We start from the raw sequence: 23,806 nt of genomic DNA, 5'->3' as shown, positions 1-23,806 counted from the left end.
TAGATGTGGCCTGCTTTGTGGGAGTGGCTTGCCAGCCATGTGACCGGGCGGGAGTAGCTTGCCAGCCATGTGACTGGGTGGGCATGGCCAACTTGTAAAATGTGGTGAAACTCACTTAACAATGCTCTTGCTTAGCAACCAAAATGTTGGCTCAGAAACTCTGGCATTTGAAGCACGCGGCTTAAAGCTGTCAAGTTACAAGACCCTTGCACCCCTAACCCTTTAGAAAAATAACCTAGGGGTGTTCAAACTTGACAGCTTTAAGACTTGTGGACTTCAACTCCCAGAATTCCTCCTCTCGCTGTTCATCTTAATGATGTGTGGATGGGCGGGAGGAGGGAGCTGGAACCGCTTCTAAACGGCACTGTAGATTTGTGGAACCTCTTCTATAGAAGAGGTTAGAACTGACAGGAACCCACCCTTGGTCTGGGGGAACCTTTACCTTATCACCATGTAGGGGAAAAAAGAGAAAAGACGTTCCTAGTAATCATGTGCTTTTTCCTATAGTTGGTCTAGATCTCCACCCCTATCAACAGATTTCCAAAATATCATCCCAAACAGATAAATTGCAGTTGATTCTCTGTCCTCTTCTCTGTCTGTTGTTATATGTGTGTCAAGGGAAGTAATCTCCCCACTTTCATCATAACATCAATTTCACTTCCCTCTCATTCAAAGTGAGAGTTTTACAGGATAGCTTCCTAAATATCAAACGTCTGACATCTTCACTGGCTATCTCAAATATTCTTTTGCTATCCAAGTTTCATCTTAAACCATCTTAATTCCAGAAACGAATTAGCTCACAATTTGGCCAGTGGTAAAATTCCAAATAGTGATCATGTACTACATGTTCCACATCAGTTCATTGAACAGTCATCTCTTTAAAATCTCTTTAAAAATATCACTGAGAATTTCACCCAAGGATAGTGGTTAGTGCATGAAAATTAACAGTTGCTTTCATTGAAGCCCATTTAGCTCAAAGGTGGGTTTTTTCTTCACCGCACACAAGGTACTCAAGATAACTCAACTCATTTAATGCTAACATTTTTTTCCAAGCCTTTGCGGACCCCATGTGACAACATCATGGCTCCCCAGGGATTCATGGACCATAGTTTGGGAACCACTGGCTTAGAGTAGGTTGTAAACCACTGTTTTACATAAGCAATCTAGATTTGAAAGAGGCTCGATTCTTCTGAAATGCATATCCAGCTTCTGGTTTAAAAAAGAGACTAACAGGAATGGAATCAGAGCATTCTGAAGTTGGAAATCAATGACGTTGGCTCATCTTTGGTCAACTCTAAATCATTTCTCCTAATTATTTGAGTTTCTACTGCTCATTCTCATGAAACTATTCTGTGCACTATGACAACAATCAAAGCAGTGTGTGTGTGTGTGTGTGTGTGTGTGTGTGTGAAACTTGAAAAATTAGAATATCGTGCAAAAGTTCATTTATTTTAGTAATGCGACTTAAAAGGTGAAACTAATATATGAGATAGACTCATTACATGCAAAGCAAGACAGTTCAAGCCGTGATTTGTCATAATTGTGATAATTATGGCTTACAGCTCATGAAAACCCCAAATCCACAATCTCAGAAAATTAGAATATTGTGAAAAGGTGCAATATCCTAGGCTCAAAGTGTCCCACTCTAATCAGCTAATTAATAACACCTGCAAAGGGTTCCTGAGCCTTTAAATGGTCTCTCAGGCTGGTTCAGTAGGAATCACAATCATGGGAAAGACTGCTGACCTGACAGTTGTGCAGAAAACCATCGTAGTGGTATGTCGGCCTGGGACACAGAACTGACAGCAACTCAGACTGGCCACACACCCCGAACCAGCTCCCCGGTCACCGCCATCGTCATCTTTTGGGGGGGGGAGTTCTGTGCATGCACAGAACAATTTCCATTGAACTGTGCATGCATGTGTGCACACAAGTGAAGTGTGCGCACAAGTAAACTGGCAATAACGCCGGCTGAAACCCACCCCATGACTTAGCGATGTTATAAAACTGAAAATCCAGTGTTCAAGCAAAGGACACAACACAGCAAAGCAGCAAATTCTTACGACAAAGTGACACATGTTAAATCAGGACACCAGTTGTTCCCTAAGCATAGCAAGGAGATTACTTACTCATGAATAAAAGACTTTCCCCTATGTTTTTTTTTTAATTGTATTTCTTTTTTGGCATATTAAACTCCTCCAAACTGCTTATCCCTCCCAATTCAACCATAGATTTAATCCTGATTAACGGGTCTATAAGACGTCTGATACAGACTGTGTAGGACCTGGATTACACCCCCACCAATGTGTTGCTAATCTCCCATTCTTCCTGTTTGCCTCCAACCTTATGTATTTTGATTCCCGGGCATTCATTTCCTAATAAGTATATATGCATGGCAATCATGTTTTGCAACTGGAACTAGACCATTAATTAGTATAATGAGCTTGACTGCAAATACAAAGCTGTCCCATAGCAGACAGACAGATTAAAGCTATCACCTTCTGTTCTCCGCAAGGGCTGAGGAATAAATGAGTAATCTACAGAAAGTCAATATCAATTTTCAGTGCCAATTCCCGTGGAGTAACACAGAAACAGTGAGAAGTGAATCCCCTTAGGCTAACGCAGGTTTCTCCAACCAGGTGCAATATTGGCCCACAACATTCAACCCTCATCATTTCAAGGCTTGGTAGTGATTATGGTCTCAAACACCAGGATGACACTATATTGAAGAAGATTGGCACCTAGGAGCCAATCCAGAGAATGAATAATGGGCTCTTTCAAGTGCTGAAGAAACTAAGAACACCTTGCTACTTTTCAGAAAAGCCTTTCAGCCTTTTCTCTGGCTGTTCCATGATGACTAATTACTAGCCTTTCAAGAATTTAGACAGATTAGTCTTACACTGTTCTGACCTATGACAAATTATATCACTTTTCGCAGCTGAGTTTCCAACTTGGACATAACACAGAGGCTGTACTTGTCATATTGATTTATGATGTCATTCTAGCAGTGGAAAAAACATCAGATGTTTACATTGAAAGAGGAGTATTTCCTCGGTGCCTTAATACCCATATCGGAAGATATTGCTGACAAACTTGGGAGAAATATGTAAGGCATATTATTTTCTTTTAGTATAATGTTATTATGAACATATTTTGAGTTTAGATCTGCAGTAGGATGTCTTGATAAGCAGTTGGTCCCTCTTTATCTTTTAGCTTCAATTTCTGTGAGATTAGGCTGTTGCGTTTGACAAATCTGCCGAAATAACTTATTTATGGTGCAATGCAAAGTGTACTCCGCACAGAATAGCTGGGAGTCAGATGGCATATAAATTTATTGTTATAAATGATACTGTATGTCCGAAAATGGGAAATGGCAGCTGCCAGTTCTTTGGTTGATATTGGTATTATTACAAAATTAAACGGTGGGATTATGTAACACAGTCAGACAGATGTTTAGACTGGATTTGACATTTTTATCCAGCTACTGAGTTCTTCCCAAGGACCTGAGACCGGTAGAGGTTGTTTGATAGTATTGCAGAATTTAAGCTGTTCCAAGTAAAGCTTCCTTTTGCAATTTACTAAGGAAGATTTTTGTCAATGCTGATATTGTTCTGGTGGGTTCACCAACAAATGCACACACGACAAAAGCGCGCCGACAAAACTGCGGCGAGAAAACCACGACATCGAAATCGTATTTGTATTTTGTATTTGTATTTATTAATATTTGTAGGCCGCCCTTTTCCCTGAGGGGACTCAGGGCGGCTCACATAAAATCAAGGGAGGGGGAAGACAAACATTAACAGAGAAACATATAATAAAATATTCAACAACATACATTCTTCATTCGGGAGGGGCGGCTAACCTTGTCCCCAGGCCTGACGGGATAGCCAGTTCTTAAGGGCTATGCGGAAGGCCTGGACGGTGGAGAGGGTACGAATCTCCACGGGGAGTTCGTTCCAAAGGGTCGGGGCTACTACTGAGAAGGCCCTCCTCCTTGTAGTTGCCAGCCGACACTGGCTGGCCGATGGAATACGTGCCCACAATAGCGCTGACAACAGCACGCCGACAAAAGTGCGCCTTCAACAAACAACTAATAACAACCTAATAACCCTAACCCTAACCCTAACCCTAACCCTAACCCTTATCTTAACTTAAATCACGCTTTTGTGGGCGCGGTTTTCTCGGCGTGTTGTGGGTGCATTTATGACATTGTGGTTTTCTCGCAACGGTTTTGTTGACGTGCTTTTGTCGTGCACACATTTGTTGGGTCACGGTTCTGGTGGTGCTTCTGATGTTTTGGGATTGTATCCAAGGAAAATGTCTATTACTCTTGCAATTATCTTTGCTTTCTTTTGCCACAGTCATTTTTTTTTTACAGGTCTTTGTATTTTGTGATTTTTCTCCAGTTCTTTCTCTTCCATTTTGTTGTCTCCAAGAACTGCCACTCCACTATCCACATGTTTTTGTCTTTCTAATAAACAGTTGTTAAATCTGCATGCGCTTGTCTGCTAAAGTCCCAGAGTACTTTAGCTCAGGGATATCAAACTCAATGCCCACAGGCTGGAACCAGCCCACAAGATGGTTAGATCTGGCCTGCAGAGCCATTCTGGAAACAGTGAACTGGGGTTCATCCACAAATGCGCGCTCGACAAAAGCGCGCCGATGAAACCGCGGCGAGAAAACCGTGAGTTTGCAATCACGCCGACGAATGAGCGCAGAAGCGTGCCGACAACAGCGCGCCGACAAAAGCACGCTCTAAACCTAACCCTAACTCTAACCCTAAACCTAACCCTAAACCTAACCCTAAACCTAACTCTGAACCCTAACCCTAACCCTAACCCTAATCCTTACGCTAACCCTTACCTTAACCCTAATCATCCTTCTGTCAGTGCTCTTTTGTTGGCGCACCTTTGTGGGTGTGCTGTCGACATCACGGTTTTATCGCCGCGGTTTTGTCGGCACGCTGTTGTCGAGTGCGCATTTGTCAGGTCACGGTGAACTGGCCCATGCTGCCTCACCCTGACCCAGGCCAATCGGGCGCTGATCTGCAACCTGGTCATGACCATCCAGGCCAGACCACAGTCAGTCTTAGATCCACAGCAGTTTTGCCTTTGCCCCACCCCCCCGGGGCATGCGCACAGCATCCTCACCCCACCCCACCCCACCCCATTGCCTTACCTCACCTCATCCTGCCCCATCCACCGGAGACCCTATGATTCCCTCCCCAACATCACCCGGCCCACATGAGCGATGTTGAGCTGGCCACACCCAGTTGGTCATGAGCACCCTGGGCATGCCCCTCCCCCTGGCCCCCAAGGACAAACACAACACAGCAATGACATCGAGTTTGGCACTCCTGCTTTAGCTTCTTCATTTTCTAATATTTTGTGATCCCATCAGTTCTTGCTTAGCAATAGCAATAGCAGTTAGACTTATATACCGCTTCATAGGGCTATCAGCCCTCTCTAAGCGGTTTACAGAGTCAGCATATTGCCCCCACAGTCTGGATCCTCATTTCACCCACCTTGGAAGGATGGAAGGCTGAGTCAACCTTGAGCCGGTGAGATTAGAACCGCTGAACTGCAGATAACAGTCAGCTGAAGTGGCCTGCAGTACTGCACCCTAACCACTGCGCCACCTCGGGAAAATATTTCTTGCAGATATTCCAGTGCACCATTATTGCTACTTTGTTATGCCATTGTTTGTAGTCAGTCTGTGTGATTTTCTTGCAGGTGGTTTATTGTTTCTTCAGTTTCTTTGCAGAGGTGGCATTTTCTGTTCTGTTTCTATCTTCGCAATTCTAGATTTGTGCGCGCTTGTTCTTAAGACTTGGTCTTAAGAACTCGTGCCTGTATCTAATTTCTTCAATTTTCCTGCTCTTAGCCATTACCAAAACCTGTTATCTGATTTACTTGTTGTTGTTTTTTAATGGATGAAGAGCACAATTTATTGTCATTATTTTTCTAATCTTCCTATCCAGGGCTTTTAGTTTTGCTTGAGTTCCATTCCACTATTCCAGCTGTGTGTCTAATGACTGCAATTCCCCAGATGTTAATTGCCATGATTATATTTCCTCCACTGAGTTTGGACTTTAAAATCTTCTTCAGTCCCGTAATGTATTCGCTTCTAACCTTCTTCTTTGACTTCAGAATGCTTGATGTTGTCCTCTTGAAGGATGCCCAGGTATTTGTGTTATTATAGAGCCGAGGTGACGCAGTGGTTAGAGTGCAGCACTGCAGGCTACTTCAGCTCTGCAGTTCTGCAGTTCGGCTGTTCAAATCTCACCGGCTCAAGGTTGACTCAGCCTTCCATCCTTCCGAGGTGGGTAAAATGAGGACCCGGATTGTTGGGGGCGATATGCTGACTCTGTAAACTGCTTAGAGAGGGCTAAAAGCCCTATGAAGCGGTATATAAGTCTAACTGCTATTGCTATTTTAAGGGAAGGATGCTCAATTAAGCTTCAGTCGGCGCGCTGTTGTCGGCGCACTGTTGTCGGCGCGCTGTTGTCGGCGCGCTTTTGAAATCGTGGTTTTAGCGCCGCGGTGTTGTCGGCGCGCTTATGACGTTCGCGCTTTTGACGGGTCACGGTTGAAGTTAACATCTGGAAAGAACCAAGGTTTGGAAAGGCTGATCTAGAGGGTAACAAATTCCTCAACAGATTGTTGAGGATTGCAGCCTTAAGTAATTTATAGCTACAAGTAACTTTGTCAATTTATACTATTTGTGGCCCAGTGAGCTGAAAACTGGCTGCTTTCTCCCTGTGGTTTCAGCTATAATTAATTAGTCTCTGCAATGCCCATTAATTAATTCATTAATTAAATAAAGCTGGGAAGAGTTTGTACATTCTTTCAGTGGGCTACACGACTGGTTTGGACATACCGCACTTGAATTGCTGAAACGATTTATAGTAGAGAGAGCAGAGAAAAAAAAGCAACTAAGCCATGTTAAATAATCAAGAAGCAGAGTTACAGATCAAGAAGAATATTCTTGAAGGTAAGTGCTCCATTTTCATAATTAGAAGCATTTGTCATATGTGCTGCTCCTGGCCTGGAATGGAACCACAATCTTCTCAACCTGAAGTCTGTAATTTGAGATTACCAAAGTCAGTTCAGTGCTTTCATTAATCAGAAAGACAATATTAAATGAATCTCTCATAACTATCACATAGCACCAGAAGTGAAGTGACCGTCTCCTTTTGGAAAAGAAGTTTTTGAGAGCCTTCCACTAGAGTTGAGAGAAAGGTGCTTGTACTGTAAGGAGGGAGGGAGGGACAGAGGGACGAAAGGAAGGAAGGACGGAAGATTTCTGATCTTTGCCAGCTTTTCACAAGGAAACATAGACATCATAGAATTGGCCAGGAGAAACTAAAAGCCAGGATTGTTTGCACAAGCTCAGAGGAAAAGCATTTTCCTGAATGGGTACAGCTAACTCCTCACAATATTCATTTATAGATGGTTCAAATTATTTAGTGCAATGTAACCAATTTGCCCTAGTAGAAAAGAGTAGTAGAATATAATTGGGAGAAAGTCTGCACTACTCTTTGTTCAAGAAATAATAATATTTAATTTTATGCAGTTATTTTTTTGTGTTGTCATGTGTAGAGAATATGTGTGTGTGTGTGTGTGTGTGTGTGTTATATTTGTGCTGATAAATAAATAAAGGGAGACTAGTATAGATCTATTTCAAGCTATTTAGCTCTCATCAGCTAGCCATACCCTTACTGGGATTCGAACCTGTGCTATATTATATCTTAGGCAAACGTCTTAGCCATTAAGCCACAGGTCTCCTCCTTACCAGCTGAAGCCAGGGAGGAAGGTATATATTTAGTGTCACAACCGCTGGTATGCCCAAATTATGGGAGGAAGCTAACTGCTTCCTTTCTCTGTCTATCGGCTCATCACAAGAGACCATCCAGACAGAAAGCCATTATTTTTACTGTTGCCTTTGTTACATTTGTGTTGCATTTGTGCTGATAAATAAATAAAGGGAGACTAGTATAGATCTATTTCAAGCTATTAGGGTATGGCTAGCTGATGAGAGCTAAATAGCTTGAAATAGATCTATACTAGTCTCCCTTTATTTATCAGCACAAATGCAACACACACACAGACACACACACACGTGTGTGTATTAGTTTGCAGCAAAATGCAATCAAGGTCATTCATCTGCAAGGCCATTCATTTGCCTGCCATGCACTGCTGTGAATGACAGCCATGCTTTAGAATATATATTCCAGTTGCTGCTAGATAGGGCTTTGCAAATAATTAAAGGGCTTAAGTCTTTATTTTTAATGGATATGGTAACATTCAAAATTCAATTACATTTTCCAATTGAAAGGAAAAAGAGAGGTCAAAGACAAGCTCTGGTGCCTTAACATTAAAATACCACCCTCTCTCATTCTTCTTGGTTTGTGTGTGTGTGTGTGTGTGTGTGTGTGTGTGTGTGTTTAGTATGTGATTATGTGCACAGTCAGACCAATGTTCCATTTAGATAATGGGAAGCATATACAGTATGTACATAAGTGGAAAGTTTCTCTGAAAGCTTCACTTAATTTCCAGCTGAGACATACATATGCTTTCTATTATCTCAAGGGGGAATGTTGATTCAATCACGTGGAATATCTAAATTTATACTGGTGTACATGTGCCTGGCTCACCATGATGATGATGATGATGATGGACAAATTGTACATTAGTGATCATCTCTACATATAGTAGAGGAGCAGAAGCCGAAACAGTAGAAGAGAACAAGTGGATACATGGTCCTCTGTTTCTCCTCATATTCAGAGGTGGGTTTCACAGAAGTTTACCACCGGATTTCCACGCGCATGCACACTCATTTTGTGAGCGTGCACGCCTTCCGTGCATGTGTGCAGCCTTCCGTGCATGCTTTTTGCTTGGGCACACGGCTTGCGCATGGCTAAGTAGGATAACATAGAGCCAGGGCGTTACCAGTTCACCTGAACAGGTCTGAATCGGCTGAATGCCATCTCTGATCATGTTTAAATCCTGCACTTAACCAAATAGTAATCTACTCTCTAGAATCTATGCCTTAAATAAAAATGTAAAACAAAATGGCTATGGAGCCTGCTGGGAGGGCATCTGAAAATTAGCAAGAAGAACTTCTGGACAGCTTTTATATTTTTCTCTGCCTCAATATCTATATATATCCTAGTTTTTCCAACAGGAAAGGGACTGGGGTTCTTCGTTCTATTTACCGCCCCCCCAGTAGATATGGCTTCCTTTTTCTTTTGAAGTGAAAAGCCACAAAGTGTGGGTATTTTTGCCATGAGAGAAAAAGCGGGGAAAGCCTCAGCCACTTTTTATATTTTCAAACATGAGTAAAAACCCTTTTGTGTCTTCAGAGAATGTGTTTGTGTCAAGATTTTAAAAATCTTGGACAGAAATTCTAGACAGAAAACTATTGAAGCAGAACCATATTCAGTGGATTGGAAAGTAAAATGGATATTGTCCAATCACTGCTCTTAAGAGAGCCTGGCTGATGGCATGGATGGATGGATGGATGGATGGATGGACGGACGGACGGACAGACAGACAGACAGACAGACAGAGATATGGAGATGGAGATGGAGATGGAGATGGAGATGGAGATAGATAGATAGATAGATAGATAGATAGATAGATAGATAGATGATAGATAGATAGATATAAATAGAGATAGATAGATAGATAGATAGATAGATAGATAGATAGAGAGATAGATGATAGATAGATAGATAGATAGATAGATAGATAGATAGATAGATAGATAGTGATAGAGGTAGATGATATATAGATATATAGATATATAGATATATAGATATATAGATATATAGATATATAGATATATAGATATATAGATAGATATATAGCTATATAGCTATATAGCTATATAGATATATAGATATATAGATATATAGATATATAGATATATAGATATATAGATATATAGATATATAGATATATAGATATATAGATATATAGATACAGATACAGATATATACATACATACATACATACATACATACATACATACATACATACATACATTTTCGTACATTTTCACGGATGTAGGTATGCTGGTCTTCTTGTATTCGGGTCTTTTCCCGTGTAAGATTGAGATTGTATTGGCAACGTTTTGGCGAGGTCTCACTCGCCATCTTCAGGCTGGTGTTTTGGGTTTAAAGCGTGATCAGAGCTGCCATCCCTCTACAAACCTTGGTGGGGGTGTCCGAGTTCTGGCCTCATTTCAGCAAGTGGATTGTTTGGCTGTGTGGCTGTATCATGATTGGTAGATTGGTGCTGATTGGTGCTGGCTGTGTGTCCGTTGTTGTTTCGTGTTGTAACGGCCTGGGTGGTGGGTGGGGCTCAAGTGTTTACCAGGGTTGGTTTCCAGATGTCTGGTAGGCGGAAGGTATCATCACATTTATTCATGTTGTGGGGGGTGTTTCTCTATTATTATTCTCTATTCTCTATATTTCTCTATATGGAAGCTATTGAAATAGAGAAACACCACCACATACTTATATTAATTACTGTACAAAACAGAATCTTAGTTTGATTTAACTGCCGGGGGGGAAAAAGTGTACTTTTGTCAGTCATGTTTTGGCTGCAAAATGGATGGACTTATAATGAATGTAATGTGATGAATGTAATGGAAACAAGAGAATTGGCAATAATGGATTCACATTTCAAAGACTAAGAGAATCCATCTAACTAGACCTGATGTTTTTGTAGTCATTTCTTTCATCCATAGATCAATGGAGGTTTGAAGCCTGCAGCTGTCAAATCCCAACTTAGTTACACAAATAGGATAGCATGAAATAATAGGTTCTGAGTGAGTTGTGCCTCAGATTTCACAATCAGTTGTGATATTCCCAGTAGGACGATGATGTTCTCAGTTGATACATATCAACTGAGACCCAGATTGGTGCAGTGGTGAAAATGTTGGCGTAGAAACCAGGAGATGCTGAGTGAGTTCTAATCCCACCTTAGAGATGAAAGCCAGCTGGGTTGATGTGGGCCAGGCACTCTCAGCCTATCCCATCCCACAGGATTGTTGCGATGGGGAACATATTAGGTCTCTTCCGAGCCAAGGTGGCGCAGTGGTTAAATGCAGCACTGCAGGCTACTTTAGCTGACTGCAGTTCTGCAGTTTGGCTGTTCAAATCTCACCGGCTCAGGGTTGACTCAGCCTTCCATCCTTCCGAGGTAGGTAAAATGAGGACTCGGATTGTTGTTGGGGGCAATATGCTGACTCTGTAAACCGCTTAGAGAGGGCTGAAAGCCCTATGAAGCGGTATATAACTCTAACTGCTATTGCTATTGCTATCTTCACTATCTTGAGTTGCTATCTTCACTATCTTGAGTTTAGTGTGTGTGTGAGAGAGAGAGAGCCGGGGGGAGGGGAGGATAAAAATATAATAATATCATTTAACACATGTTCATAGCTGTTTCCAGAGTTGCTATAACAGAACCATTCTAACCTTCCAAGAATCAACTCATGCTATAACAGAACCATTCTAACCTTCCAAGAATCAACTCATGCTTCCTCTAATTCTATTTGTAATTGGGGGAGGAGGGAGAATCTCTCTTTTATTTCTCATTGTATTCATTGGTTGAGATGGTCCTATGCTGACTCCTAAATTATTCTGAGTATCTGGCTGGGACCCAAGAGCCAGATAATGACAAATTTAGACAGGAAGCACACAGAAGCTTTTAAGTGATCATTCATTGATAGAATGACCTGTTTTGTGATTATGTTTTGCCAGTTGTATTTTATGAATGGAATGGAATAAAATAGAATAGAATAGAATAAATTGGAAGGGACCTTGGAGGTCTTCTAGTCCAGCCCCCTGCTCAGTCAGGAAAACCTATACCATTGCAGACTGTCTTCTCAAAAAATATCCAGTGATGGAGTCTGAATGATTTCTGAAGGCAACCTGTTCCACTGGTTAATTAGCAATAGTAGCAATAGCAGTTAGACTTATATACCGCTTTCAGCCCTCTCTAAGCAGTTTACAGAGTCAGCATATCGCCCCCACAGTCTGGGTCCTCATTTCACCCACCTCGGAAGGATGGAAGGCTGAGTCAACCTTGAGCTGGTGAGATTAGAACCGCTGAACTGCAATAACAGTCAGCTGAAGTGGCCTGCAGTACTGCACCCTAACCACTGCGCCACCTTGGCTCTTACTTGATCTTGCTCTATTAAAAAAAATTATTAGGTGTTGAAAGTACAAAAAGTGAAATACTAATTCACACATAAACTAGTCCTTCATTGCTACCACCAGTACCCCCACCACTCATCTAGCCACAGATGTGAGGGGATACATATCAATTTCCCCTAATCCTCCATAGTGCAACCTGCTACAAACACTAACCAGAACTATATGCTGGGCCAATAGCCTTAGCATATGATTGCATCCACAAATTACAAAGCATAAAATATACACAGGCACAGCATATTTTCAAGCCATTAAGTCTCAAGATCTGAGAGATGCTTTATTTAAGAGTTTCCAGAAAGCCTGTCTAGTTTTTCATGTGCTATTTCTATTTAAAAGGGCTAGCACATTTATTACTCTTTATGCAGTAAACCATCAGACCACAGTGATACATCTTAAAGATGTGGCTTACATTCTGTTTAATAATCATTCACTCTGATGAACAAAGGCCCGGATTGTATTTTTATTCTCTTAGAATTGCTTTTTATGCTTTGACTTTTATATCATTTGTTTTAACTTCGTGGTAAAGTCTGAGAAATGAATAAAGCCGGTGCATATTACTAATGAATTGTCATGAGAAGCAATGAAACAATGGAGGTCTGGAATCAGTGGCCAGAGCTTGTAATTAGCAGAATGTAGGAAAGAGATAAATGGATCTACAGAAAGGGATCAGAGGAAGGGATTAAAGAGTTCTAACACAAATTGAGCCATTAGGGAAGCTGTAGAACTGGTGAGCTTCTCAGGGAAAAGGGAAGTATCTCCCAAAGGATTGTTGTGAAGAGGAGACGCCACTAAGCATTTGAGAAAAGGTTAAAAAAAGGGGGGGTAACTGTTGTGGCCCAGCAGGAGCCGTTGCAGCTGCCACCAGACTCCGACAGCGAATGGCCCTATGAGTCGGCTCTGGAGAATGTGGAGGGCCCTGGATAGGGTTCCGACTCCGAGCAGGGCGCAGAGAAGCTGGTTGGCCACCAGGAAGCACCTGAGCCTTGGACCAGTGGGGAGGAGACAAGGGAGAGTGAGCCAGAAGCCAGTAGTGAGTTGTTCCTGGATGCACGCCATCGAAGAGCTAATAGGCGTCAGGAACAATTACGCAATTACAGGAAGTGATTGCACTCAGCTGGTGTCATTAGGCTCCTCTCCAGCCTATAAAAAGCTACTTGTGCACACGCCCTCTTTGCAGAAGTCAACACAGAATCGAATGTCGGAGAACTTTGTATGAGCTTGGCAGGCTGGATTGCTGCCAAGCCTTATCTGTGTTTATTGCTGCCCAAGCTTATCTGTGCTGGGTTGCTGCCAAGGACCAAATGAACTTTGTTTTTTTTTCCTTGAAAACTTTTCATCCAAGAAGCTTCTTCAGTTCTGACTGAAGGGTGGAGGATGGAAGGATTTCCTTGCACTCATCTAATCCATCTGAGAGTCACTGAGGCATCTTGGAGGTTTATTTTGCACCCTCGGGGTCACCTGAATAGGGCAACTGAGAGTGGAAATGTCTTGGAACTGATGAAAGGACTGTGTTGTAAACAGAGAGAAGTGGTTTGTAACCCTCCCCCTCTGTTGAGAGAGATGTATTCTGTCTCCACGTAGAGGCTCTTGGTTTAGTTTATTTATTTTATCCCACCTTGAGGGATGGGATTCTACTGGATTGACAGGTTTTGGACAAACTGGTAGATCCAATGATCAGCTGGGAGCAAATGGGTTCACTCCGATGATGAAGTGGGCCTGTCCGCCTGCCCACTCTTGTACTTTATTCACCTTTATCTTCTCAGCTGAGTCTATATCTATATCTATATCTATATCTATATCTATATCTATATCTATATCTATATCTATATCTATATCTATATCTATATCTATATCTATATCTATATCTATATCTATATCTATATCTATATCTATATCATCTATCTATCTATCTATCTATCTATCTATCTATCTATCTATCTATCTATCTCTATCTCTATATCAATCTCTATCTCTATCTCTATATCAATCTCTATCTCTATCTCTATATCAATCTCTATCTCTATCTCTATATCAATCTCTATCTCTATCTCTATATCAATCTCTATCTCTATCTCTATATCTCTATATCAATCTCTATCTCTATATCAATCTCTATCTCTATCTCAATATCTATATCTATATATCTATATCTATATCTAACTATCATCTATCATCTATCTCTATCTCTATCTCTATCTCTATCTATCATCTATCTATCTATCTATCTATCTATCTATCTATCTATCTATCTATCTATCTATCTATCTATCTAGTCAGTTGCCACGTCTCAGCTGTTTTCCTCCCTAGCTGCAACGTGGAAGGTATGTATTCTCAAAACTGCATGCACACACACAGCGCCCGAAGCAAACCTGTTTGTTAAACCAGTAGGATCTCACCCCCGCCTACCTTATTATTTTTACAAATAACTCAAAGTGGGGAAAATATCCCACACACCTTCCTTCCTTCCTTCTGTTTTCTCCCTACAAGAATCCTATTACAGTTACAGGGTGGTTACACTTCAAAGAAATGGAAAAAGATTCTCTCCTTAAGAGTGAAAGCAGTTGTTTCCATGCCTTGATGAACATGGCAGAGTTGGATTTAAAGGATTCGAAAGAATGCTCAGAAAAGACAGCAACTTTCCTTTGTCCTTTTACAGAAGGTGGTTTTCTAACTTGTAGGTGGCGTCTAATGATGGAGAAATTAGGTAGGATTTATAGAACAGTTGGAAATGTTACCTCTCCAATATCTATCTAAACCTCCGTTTGTGTGTGTGTGTGTGTGTGTGTGTGTGTGTCTGTGTGTGTTTGTCTTCCCTCCTAGTCATACATCGTTTGAAAAGTAATTTTTCAATCATATGATGTGACTGTACATAATTGTCAAATTAGAGATTATTGGCCATTTAGAAAACTTGCTCTACAGTAATAATAAGATTTTAATTAGAAAAGTTTTGTTTACTACCAAAGTTATGCATACCAAAACTGCATCCAGGCCTACTGGGTACAAGTTAATTGCTTTAATAGATCTAAAGGAGAGTGGGGGGGGGGTATCTTTTAATAGGATGGTTATTTTAAAATTAGCGGTGTTATTTAATCACCTTGTTTTTTTCCCCCCCTTCGTTTTCCCAGTTAAGGTCTTAACATAACAATTTAAAAAGGAATGCATTCGTTCAATGTTTTTAATTTAAAAAAAAAATGTTTCCTTGGATTACATTGAAAGGTAGTGGATTGATGGCCTGGGTCTCTGGAACCGGCAGCAACCCAGGCCTGCCACGCCCCCAAAACGGTTCTCGTGGTGGCGTCATTGGTGGCGCCATTTTGTTTTTGGCTTCTGCGCATGAGCAGAACAATTTTTATTGTACTTCGCATGTACGCCCACAAGCGAACTGGCAGAAATGGCTTCCAGAACCCACCCCTGGGCAACGTGTAGGAATGAGCTGATATTACTGTCCAGGAAAGAAAAGGGGAATCTTTCCTCCTTAAGTTACTGTTGAACTACAATTCCCAGCAGTTCTCACTAGCATGGGCAAGAGAGGAGTTTTAGTTGAATAATATTGAAATCAGCCTTATATGTACCACTTAAGAGTAAGTAAGTAAAATCTTTATTACGGTCAAAGACCAGCAATACACATTAGTTTTTACACTATATCAAAAAATACTAACATTAAAATATAATTAATAAGTATTGACCTTAAAAGTGGATAATAACATAATGGTCCAAAGATTGTTAAAGGTATGTCCAGATAATTGGTACAAAATGGTACTATATTTCTGTAGCCAATTTTTTTTCTTATGGACATTGCAGCAGCACAGAACTTTGCCACTGCATACGTGGTAACCGGGTTAGTGTCCTGGAGGAGAAAGCCTAGATAAAAATGGTCTGCCCTCCCTGGCAATCTCTCTAATAAGGGGAGAATATGTGCAGACCTACAAGCTGTGTATAGCTCGCGGTGTAATAGAACATGTGAATTATCTTCCACTTCTCCTTTACCACATATACAAACCCGTTCGGCTATAGGTGTTCTCTTATACCTGCCCTGGAGGAGTGCTGGAGGAAGAATGTTAAATCTGGCTCTGAAGAAAGCTATTCTTTGTTTTGGGGAGATCAGGTCATTTAGATATCTTGCCGATTCCCACACACCCTGTTTGATTCTGTCCCTACTATGGAGAGGCAACCTATTTAGTTCTTCTTGGAACTCCATGTCCCTCATTCTATTATTAAAAAAACCTGGGTGCTGTAACTCTTGCCTTTGATGCTAATATTGCGTAAATAAATAAGCAAGTATCTTTGCTTCTTATAGACATGGCCTCTGACAATGTGAATGTATATATAATTATGTGTACACCAAAACAGTTGGCCAAATATTCCACTGTGTGGTTATAATTCTCGCTTCATTTTTTTTCTTCTGAGTTCAATTCTATCAGAATCTAGCATGTACTATACGCATAGGAGAATAGTACATTTTTATATAAGCATGTTTGGGCTTTCATAAAGTTGTAGAGCAGAAGTACGTCCATACATGCTTTTTTCACTCTACTTCAGTGGTGGGTTTCAAAAATTGTTCGAACCTACTCTGGGGGTGTGGCCTCCTTTGTGGGAGTGGCTTACCGCCCATGTGACCAGATGGGAGTGGCTTGCCAGCCATGCGACCGGATATGAAGATACTGACGACACCTGTCAGAACCACCTTAAATTACCTCACACACAGCACTGGCATGCAGAAGAATATAATGTAAACTTGTTTTTTAAAAGGCATCTTTGGTTTGCGTTAAAACAACTTCAACACACGCAATGTTCTGATTGCACCACAAACGCAGTAGTCATCCTTACCTTTCACAGAAGCACTGAGTTTTATAAATATGAGCATGATAGTGTAGAATAATCATATCGAAGGACCAGTGGTGGGTTTCAAAAACTTTTGGAACCTCTTCTGTAGGTGTGGCCTGCTTTCCGGGTCCACTGGTGGAACCTCTTCTAACCGGTTCGGTAGATTTGATGAACCGGTTCTACCGAATAGGTGCGAACTGGTAGGAACCCACCTCTGCTCTACTTCCTGGCTCCTGATCCTCATATGAGAAAGTTTCCTAGGTTTGGAGCACCACTCAGGAGCCTAGGCAAACTGAGCAGGAGTAAGACTGAAAATAATATTTGTCGGCTTCCTGTTTTTTCTTCAGCGCGGGATGAGCAGGCTCTACTAGGATGCCAACTAATAAGATTAGAATAAGGATATTTCTTTTCATCACTGTACAACTTGTAGCAGTTTGGGGGAGGGAGCTGTCCTGACTTCTTGTTTTCCTCATTTCAGTCAGCAAAAAGGAAAGCAGCCATCAATCACTTCTCACAGTGGTGGGATTCAGCCAGTTCGCACCTATTCGGGAGAACCGGTTGGTAACTTTCTAAGCAGTTCAGAGAACTGGTTGTTGGAAGAAATCTCCTTTTGTTTTTTTTCCACTTTACAGGGCTAATCCTGTAAGGAAGGCAGGAAGGAAACATTCTAGTGTTGTTTCTAGCTTAATCTTTATTGCTCTGCTTACAGAAACTGCCTCTCCGGTTGACCCTTATGACATTGTAACAGCTAAGGCGAAGCGCCCATCGACCTGAATGACCTTGAGTTGGCCAAGCCCACCCAGTCACATGACCACCAAGCCCCACCTACCCAGATATTAGGGCAGAGAACCGGGTGCTAAATTATTTGAATCCCACCACTGACCTAGATTTGGTGAATAAATATGGCCTTGGCTGCCAGGTTCTATATGATAATTGAGCAGAAATTAAACTGTGGCACAAAATTCTCTGAAACTCGTGAGTCCGATTTGCTTTGGGAGATGAAAATGGGCAGAAGCACCATCTTCTGGATTTTAGGAAGCACTGATACTGCATCAAGTTTCCTGATGAAAAGCTGGTCTTTTTCAAAATCTTATTTTTTTGAAGGGATGAGACATCGCACTTCATTAATACAGTAATTTGCCAAAATGTATAGGAGAAATGAGTCTTGACATCCATTTTCATAATGGACCTCTTTTCGACAGGCGTGGTATTTTTTCTGACCTATTCTGTGTCCCTAAATAGCAAAATGGTAGGTTCTTATATTCAACAAATCAATAGATTCCCTTGGCTCATAAAATAAAGATAATAAGATACCGATTCAGTGTTAACAAACAATTCCAAGGGGATTTTTGTGAGGCAAAAGCTAACATTCAAAAAACAGTCAAAGTTCATTGGAACAGAGGCTATTACTAGTAACCAACCTTCAACAAGAAAGCAAAAAGGGGTTACAATCAGGTTACAATTTTCTAAGAAGACATTCAGGAGGGAAGGCAAAAGTCAGACCACTTAGCCTGGGGCATCACAAGTGTTATACTAAATATATGCAGACATCCCTGATTCATGCACTTAGATCAGAGGTGGGTTCCTACCAGTTTGCACCTATTCGGTAGAACCGGTTCATCAAATCTACCGAACCGGTTAGAAGAGGTTCCACCAATGGACCCGGAAAGCAGGCCATTTCAAAAAATTTTGAAACCCACCACTGGTCCTTGGATATGATTATTCTACACTATCATGCTCATATTTATAAAACTCAGTGCCTCTGTGAAAGGTAAGGATGACTACTGCGTTTGTGGTGCAATCAGAACATTGCGTGTGTTGAAGTTGTTTTAACGCAAACCAAAGATGCCTTTTAAAAAACAAGTTTACATCGTATTCTTATGCATGCCAGTGCTGTATGTGAGGTAATTTAAGGTGGTTCTGACAAGTGTCGTCGGCATCTTTATATCCGGTCACATGTCTGGCAAGCCACTCCCATCCAGTCACATGGGCAACAAGCCACTTCCACAAAGGAGGCCACACCCACAGTGTAGGTTCGAACAATTTTTGAAACCCACCACTGACTTAGATAATGTGAGCCAAGCCTATTGCTGAATGGACTGCATTATTTCAGGATCTTTTCCATGATGAGATAAATTCGCCTCTCTGCTTTTGGCTTTTTAATTAATACTTCTTCCATATATTGTTCCAATTTTACTATTGCACTATCACCATGTTATACACCCTAGCACCGTGTAATGGAGCGAGCTCCCGTTACTTGTCCCAGCTTCTGCCAAACTAGCAGTTCGAAAGCATGTAAAAATACAAGTAGAAAAATAGGAACCACCTTTGGTGGGAAGAGATTTATTTATTTATTTATTTATTTATTTATTTATTTATTTATTTATTTATTTTATTATTAAAATTTATATGCCGCCTAATCCTGAAGGACTTCGGGCGGCTTACCAAAAAAAGAAAAGAAGAAAGAGAAGAAAAAAACAAGAAGAAAAGAAAGACAGTTTAAAATCACAAAAACAGTTGCATTCATTCCAATCGGCGCTGGATCTCAACAATGAGGTCAACAGCCAGGTTTTAACAGCTTTCCTGAAGGCCATGAGAGTGGGTATGGTCCAGATCTCTGGGGGTAGCTGATTCCACAGAGTCGGAGCAGCCACAGAGAAGGCTCTCCTCCGGGGGCCCGCCAGCCGACACTGTCTGGCTGACGGCATCTGAAGGAGGCCCAATCTGTGGGATCTTACTGGCCGCTGGGAGGTATGTGGCAGTAGGCGGTCTCGAAGGTACATTGGCCCTGAGCCATGTAGAGCTTTGAAGGTAATAACCAACACCTTGAATTGAGTTCGGAGACCAATTGGTAGCCAGTGCAACTCGCGGAGGACAGGTGTAGTGTGGGTGTACCTCGGTACACCCAATATCGCTCGGGCGGCCGCATTCTGGACTAACCGCAGTCTCTGAATGCTTTTCAAGGGTAGCTCTTGAAAGGGTATTTCCTTGTATTCCCGTGGACTAGTGGTTGACACTCGGAATTGGATCAGGACCCGAGGGACCGGTTCTAGGTCTCCAAAGTACTACATGTGGTCCTTGACTTACAACCATTCAAAATTGCAACAGGACTGAGAAAAGTAGCTTACAACCAGTCATCCTACTTATAACCATAATAGCATCCACACGGGTTAGATGACGGAATTTCAGAGGCTTGGCAACTGGCAGATATTTATAATGGTTGCAGAATCCTGTGATTCTGTGATCGCCTTGGGAGACCTTCCTAGCCATCTTGCAACAAGCAAACTCAACGTGGGGTGCTGGCTTCACTTAACAGTTGCATGTTTCATTTAACAACTGCAGTGATTTGCTTAATAATCATGGCAAATCAAGTAGTAAAATCAGGTATAACTCACTTATCGTGTTTTCCCCAAAAATAAGACAGGATCTAATTTTCTTTTGACCCCTGAAATAAGCACTTGGCCTTATTTTCAGGTAGCATGTTTTTGGGACTATAAGACACACCTTTTTCCCCACAAAAAAGAGGCTGAAAATCTGGGTGTGTCTTATACACTGAATACAGCATTTTTTGCCTCCTCAAACCCCACCCCCTTCACCAAAATGGCATGGCGGAGCCTTTAGGAGGCTTATAGAGTGCTCCTGGGGAGGACAGAAATGAGCGAAAAACAGACGTTTTTTTCTCAATTATTTCCCCCAGGAGCACTCTACAAGCCTCCTAAAGGCTATTCTTGCCCTTTTTTTTTTTTGAAAAAAAAAAACAGTCCATTTTTGTGAAAACAGCCCATTTTTGGGAGATCTGCAAAGTGCAAAAACATTGTTTTTATTTTGCCTCTTCAAAATCTTGGTGCATCTTATACTCCGGTGCCTCTTATACTACAAAAAATACAGTAGGTCTTATTATTTTGAGGTCCAGGTGGTGGCGAGTGTGGTCATCTCATGGCTGCTGCTATGTTGTAATATTTTTGGGGAGGGCTTATTTTAGTGCATGTGCTCAAAAGTCCAATTGGACTTGTTATCCAGGGAGGTCTTATTTTCAGGAAAACATGGTAGCAACAGAAACTTTGGCTCAAGTTGGAGTCATAAGTCAAGGATAACTTGAATATATGGGCCTGGATGTTCCGTATACCTTTATATTTTTTTTCTCTACTGTTGAGAAAGTTTCATAGCCAGATACAGACTAAATATCAATTTATTAATGAATTGTCTTTCTGAAATAAGATGAAACTAAGAATTGATTGTTTCACAGTTCCAGAAATGGGATACTATTACCCTTATGTTAGATGCTTTATATCACAAAGTGGAAAAGCTGAGGTGGCGCAGTGGTTAGGGTGCAGTAGTGCAGGCCACTTCAGCTGACTGTTATCTGCAGTTCAGCGGTTCTAATCTCACCGGCTCAAGGTTGACTCAGCCTTTCATCCTTCCGAGGTGGGTGAAATGAGGACCCAGACTGTGGGGGCGATAGGCTGACTCTGTAAACCGCTTAGAGCGGGCTGAAAGCCCTATGAAGCGGTATATAAGTCGAACTGCTATTGCTATTGCCCATCATTACTGGCGCATCATCAGAAAAAATAAATCCAAAGAATGAGATTCCTTCTAATTCCGAGAAATAATAACAATGGGAAGTTACAGCCCAAAAGGAAGAATTCCATCTGAAAATACAAATGATATTGACTAAAAGAAACTGATTGGGGTGTCTTTTTAGTAGAATTATCTTGGAGCTCATCATTTAGTCCACCTGTCTTTTTTATAATTATTTTGAATAGCAATCAGAATGATGGATATTTTTCCTCTATTTATTTAACTAGGTTTACTACAAAATATGCCAATTTCTCCTAGTAAACCTTACCAGCAGCAAATGAATGATTATTATGATTTTCAAGGCTGCAATCAAAAAGTGCTGCTCTGAAAACTACCTTTTGCTTTGTACATCATTATTTGTATCATTTGGGCAGAAATAAGACATGTCATTTAACATGTTTTTTTTTATTATTATTTTCAGCACAGAAGGCTGATATAAATAAGTGTATTGTTTCAGCTGCTAGATGAAGCCAAGAAATGCATTAATCTTTCAAATAAGCCTTTAGAATCAAGGGAGGAATGCTTGCATATTTCAAAATTGCTACACCCTTTCTTGATGGACACCGAACTGAATAATTATTTGATCAAAAGAAATAGTCAAGATTCTGCTTCACGATTGTGAAGAAGTGTGCACTAATATTTATTTGATAGGCTGCATTGCATGTCACTTAGATTTCCTAGTATGATTTGATTGCTTATTAGTAATCTATGACTATCACAAAGTGTTGTATCTTATGACTCTTGATGAATTTACTTATTTTCTTTTATGTACACTGAGAGTATATGGGCCAAAGAAAAATTCCTTATGTCTCCAATGACACTTGGCCAATAAAGAATTATATTCTATTCTATTCTATCCTATCCTATCCTATTCTATTCTATTCTAAAGTTTTACAATTAACAATGCCATTTTAAAACCTTGAAGATATGCATGGAACCTGTGTCATGAGAACTTCATCGTAATAGGAGATGAGTAAGGTTGTGAGATTTATAAGGTGCAGATTAAAGCAAAACAACTCTAAATTCTGCATGCTTTAGGCAGGTTTAAATCTCTGAACAAGGCACAGATTAATTTCAGGCCAATCGTGCAAACACTGGTCAACAGAGGCACTGAGTTTTATAAACATGAGCATGATAGTGTAGAATAATCATATCCAAGGACCAGTGGTGGGTTTCAAAAAAGTTTGGAACCTCTTCTGTAGGTGTGGCCTGCTTTCCGGGTCCACTGGTGGAATCTCTTCTAACCGGTTCGGTAGATTTGATGAACCGGTTCTACCGAATAGGTGCGAACTGGTAGGAACCCACCTCTGATCCATTCCCTAGTTTGGTGGTAATAAACCATCTTTGCAGAATACATTTTGCTTACCTGCATAATATGGGTTAAACGTTATTTGCTTTTTTTAAAAAAAAGCACCGTGCCAAGCAATGAAGTCATTTAAGTTTTCTGAAAATCATCTTAGACTTAAAATTAACTAATGCGAGAGGAGGAATGGAACTTCAGTAGTAAAGATGACAGATGTTCTATTGCTTCCTTTTTTTCTCAGGACTATAACGATGAAATCCGTCAAGAGCAATTGAGAGAATTGTCGTATTTAAATGGTTCAGAGGACTCACCTCGTGGGCGAAGTATTCGAGGAAGAGGAATTCGGGTACCCCCTGCAGCTCCTTCAAGGTCAGTTCCTTTGTCTTTCTTTATACTCGGTATAAATACTTTATAATAGCTATAACCTCGGTTACAAATGACTGGGTTAATAAACAGATACGTGCCACTGTTCACAGATACAGCTGAGAAGAATAGAAGAAGGTGTTTTCTTTATGCATTTGGTTCTAACAAAACCTTCCACTTAGTTGTAATTACATTTACACAGAGGAACGGAAAATATGTCAAGTGAAAATTTATGGTTTTGTTCCAAACCGATGAACATTCATCCTACTATAAATCCCAGTATTTTCCTATTTAAATAAACATAGCCACATCTACTGGAGCTATATAGTTTCTACCCTCATCTTCACCAATTTAGTTTCTTTCAGTTGTTTTAGGGATTACAATTCTCATCCAGAGCCGAGGTGGCACAGTGGTTAAATGCAGCACTGCAGGCTACTTCAGCTGACTGCGGTTCTGCAGTTCGGCTGTTCAAATCTCACCGGCTCAGGGTTGACTCAGCCTTCCATCCTTCTGAG

General features: G+C 40.9%; 1 protein-coding gene across 2 annotated transcripts in view; it reads left to right on the top strand.

Annotated features, from left to right (window-relative positions):
• Positions 1 to 23,806, top strand: part of KHDRBS2 (KH RNA binding domain containing, signal transduction associated 2) — a 457,717-nt gene that overhangs the window by 276,215 nt on the left and 157,696 nt on the right. For both annotated transcript variants that reach the window (XM_032216390.1, XM_032216389.1), the window contains exon 5: positions 23,170 to 23,297. In XM_032216390.1, the coding sequence (XP_032072281.1) occupies positions 23,170 to 23,297 (128 nt within the window). The remainder of the gene's footprint in view (positions 1 to 23,169; positions 23,298 to 23,806) is intronic.

This window comes from Thamnophis elegans, chromosome 4, assembly GCF_009769535.1.
Source record: "Thamnophis elegans isolate rThaEle1 chromosome 4, rThaEle1.pri, whole genome shotgun sequence".
In the NCBI taxonomy this organism is placed as follows: domain Eukaryota; kingdom Metazoa; phylum Chordata; class Lepidosauria; order Squamata; family Colubridae; genus Thamnophis; species Thamnophis elegans.
This window is presented reverse-complemented; position numbering and strand designations above follow the sequence as displayed.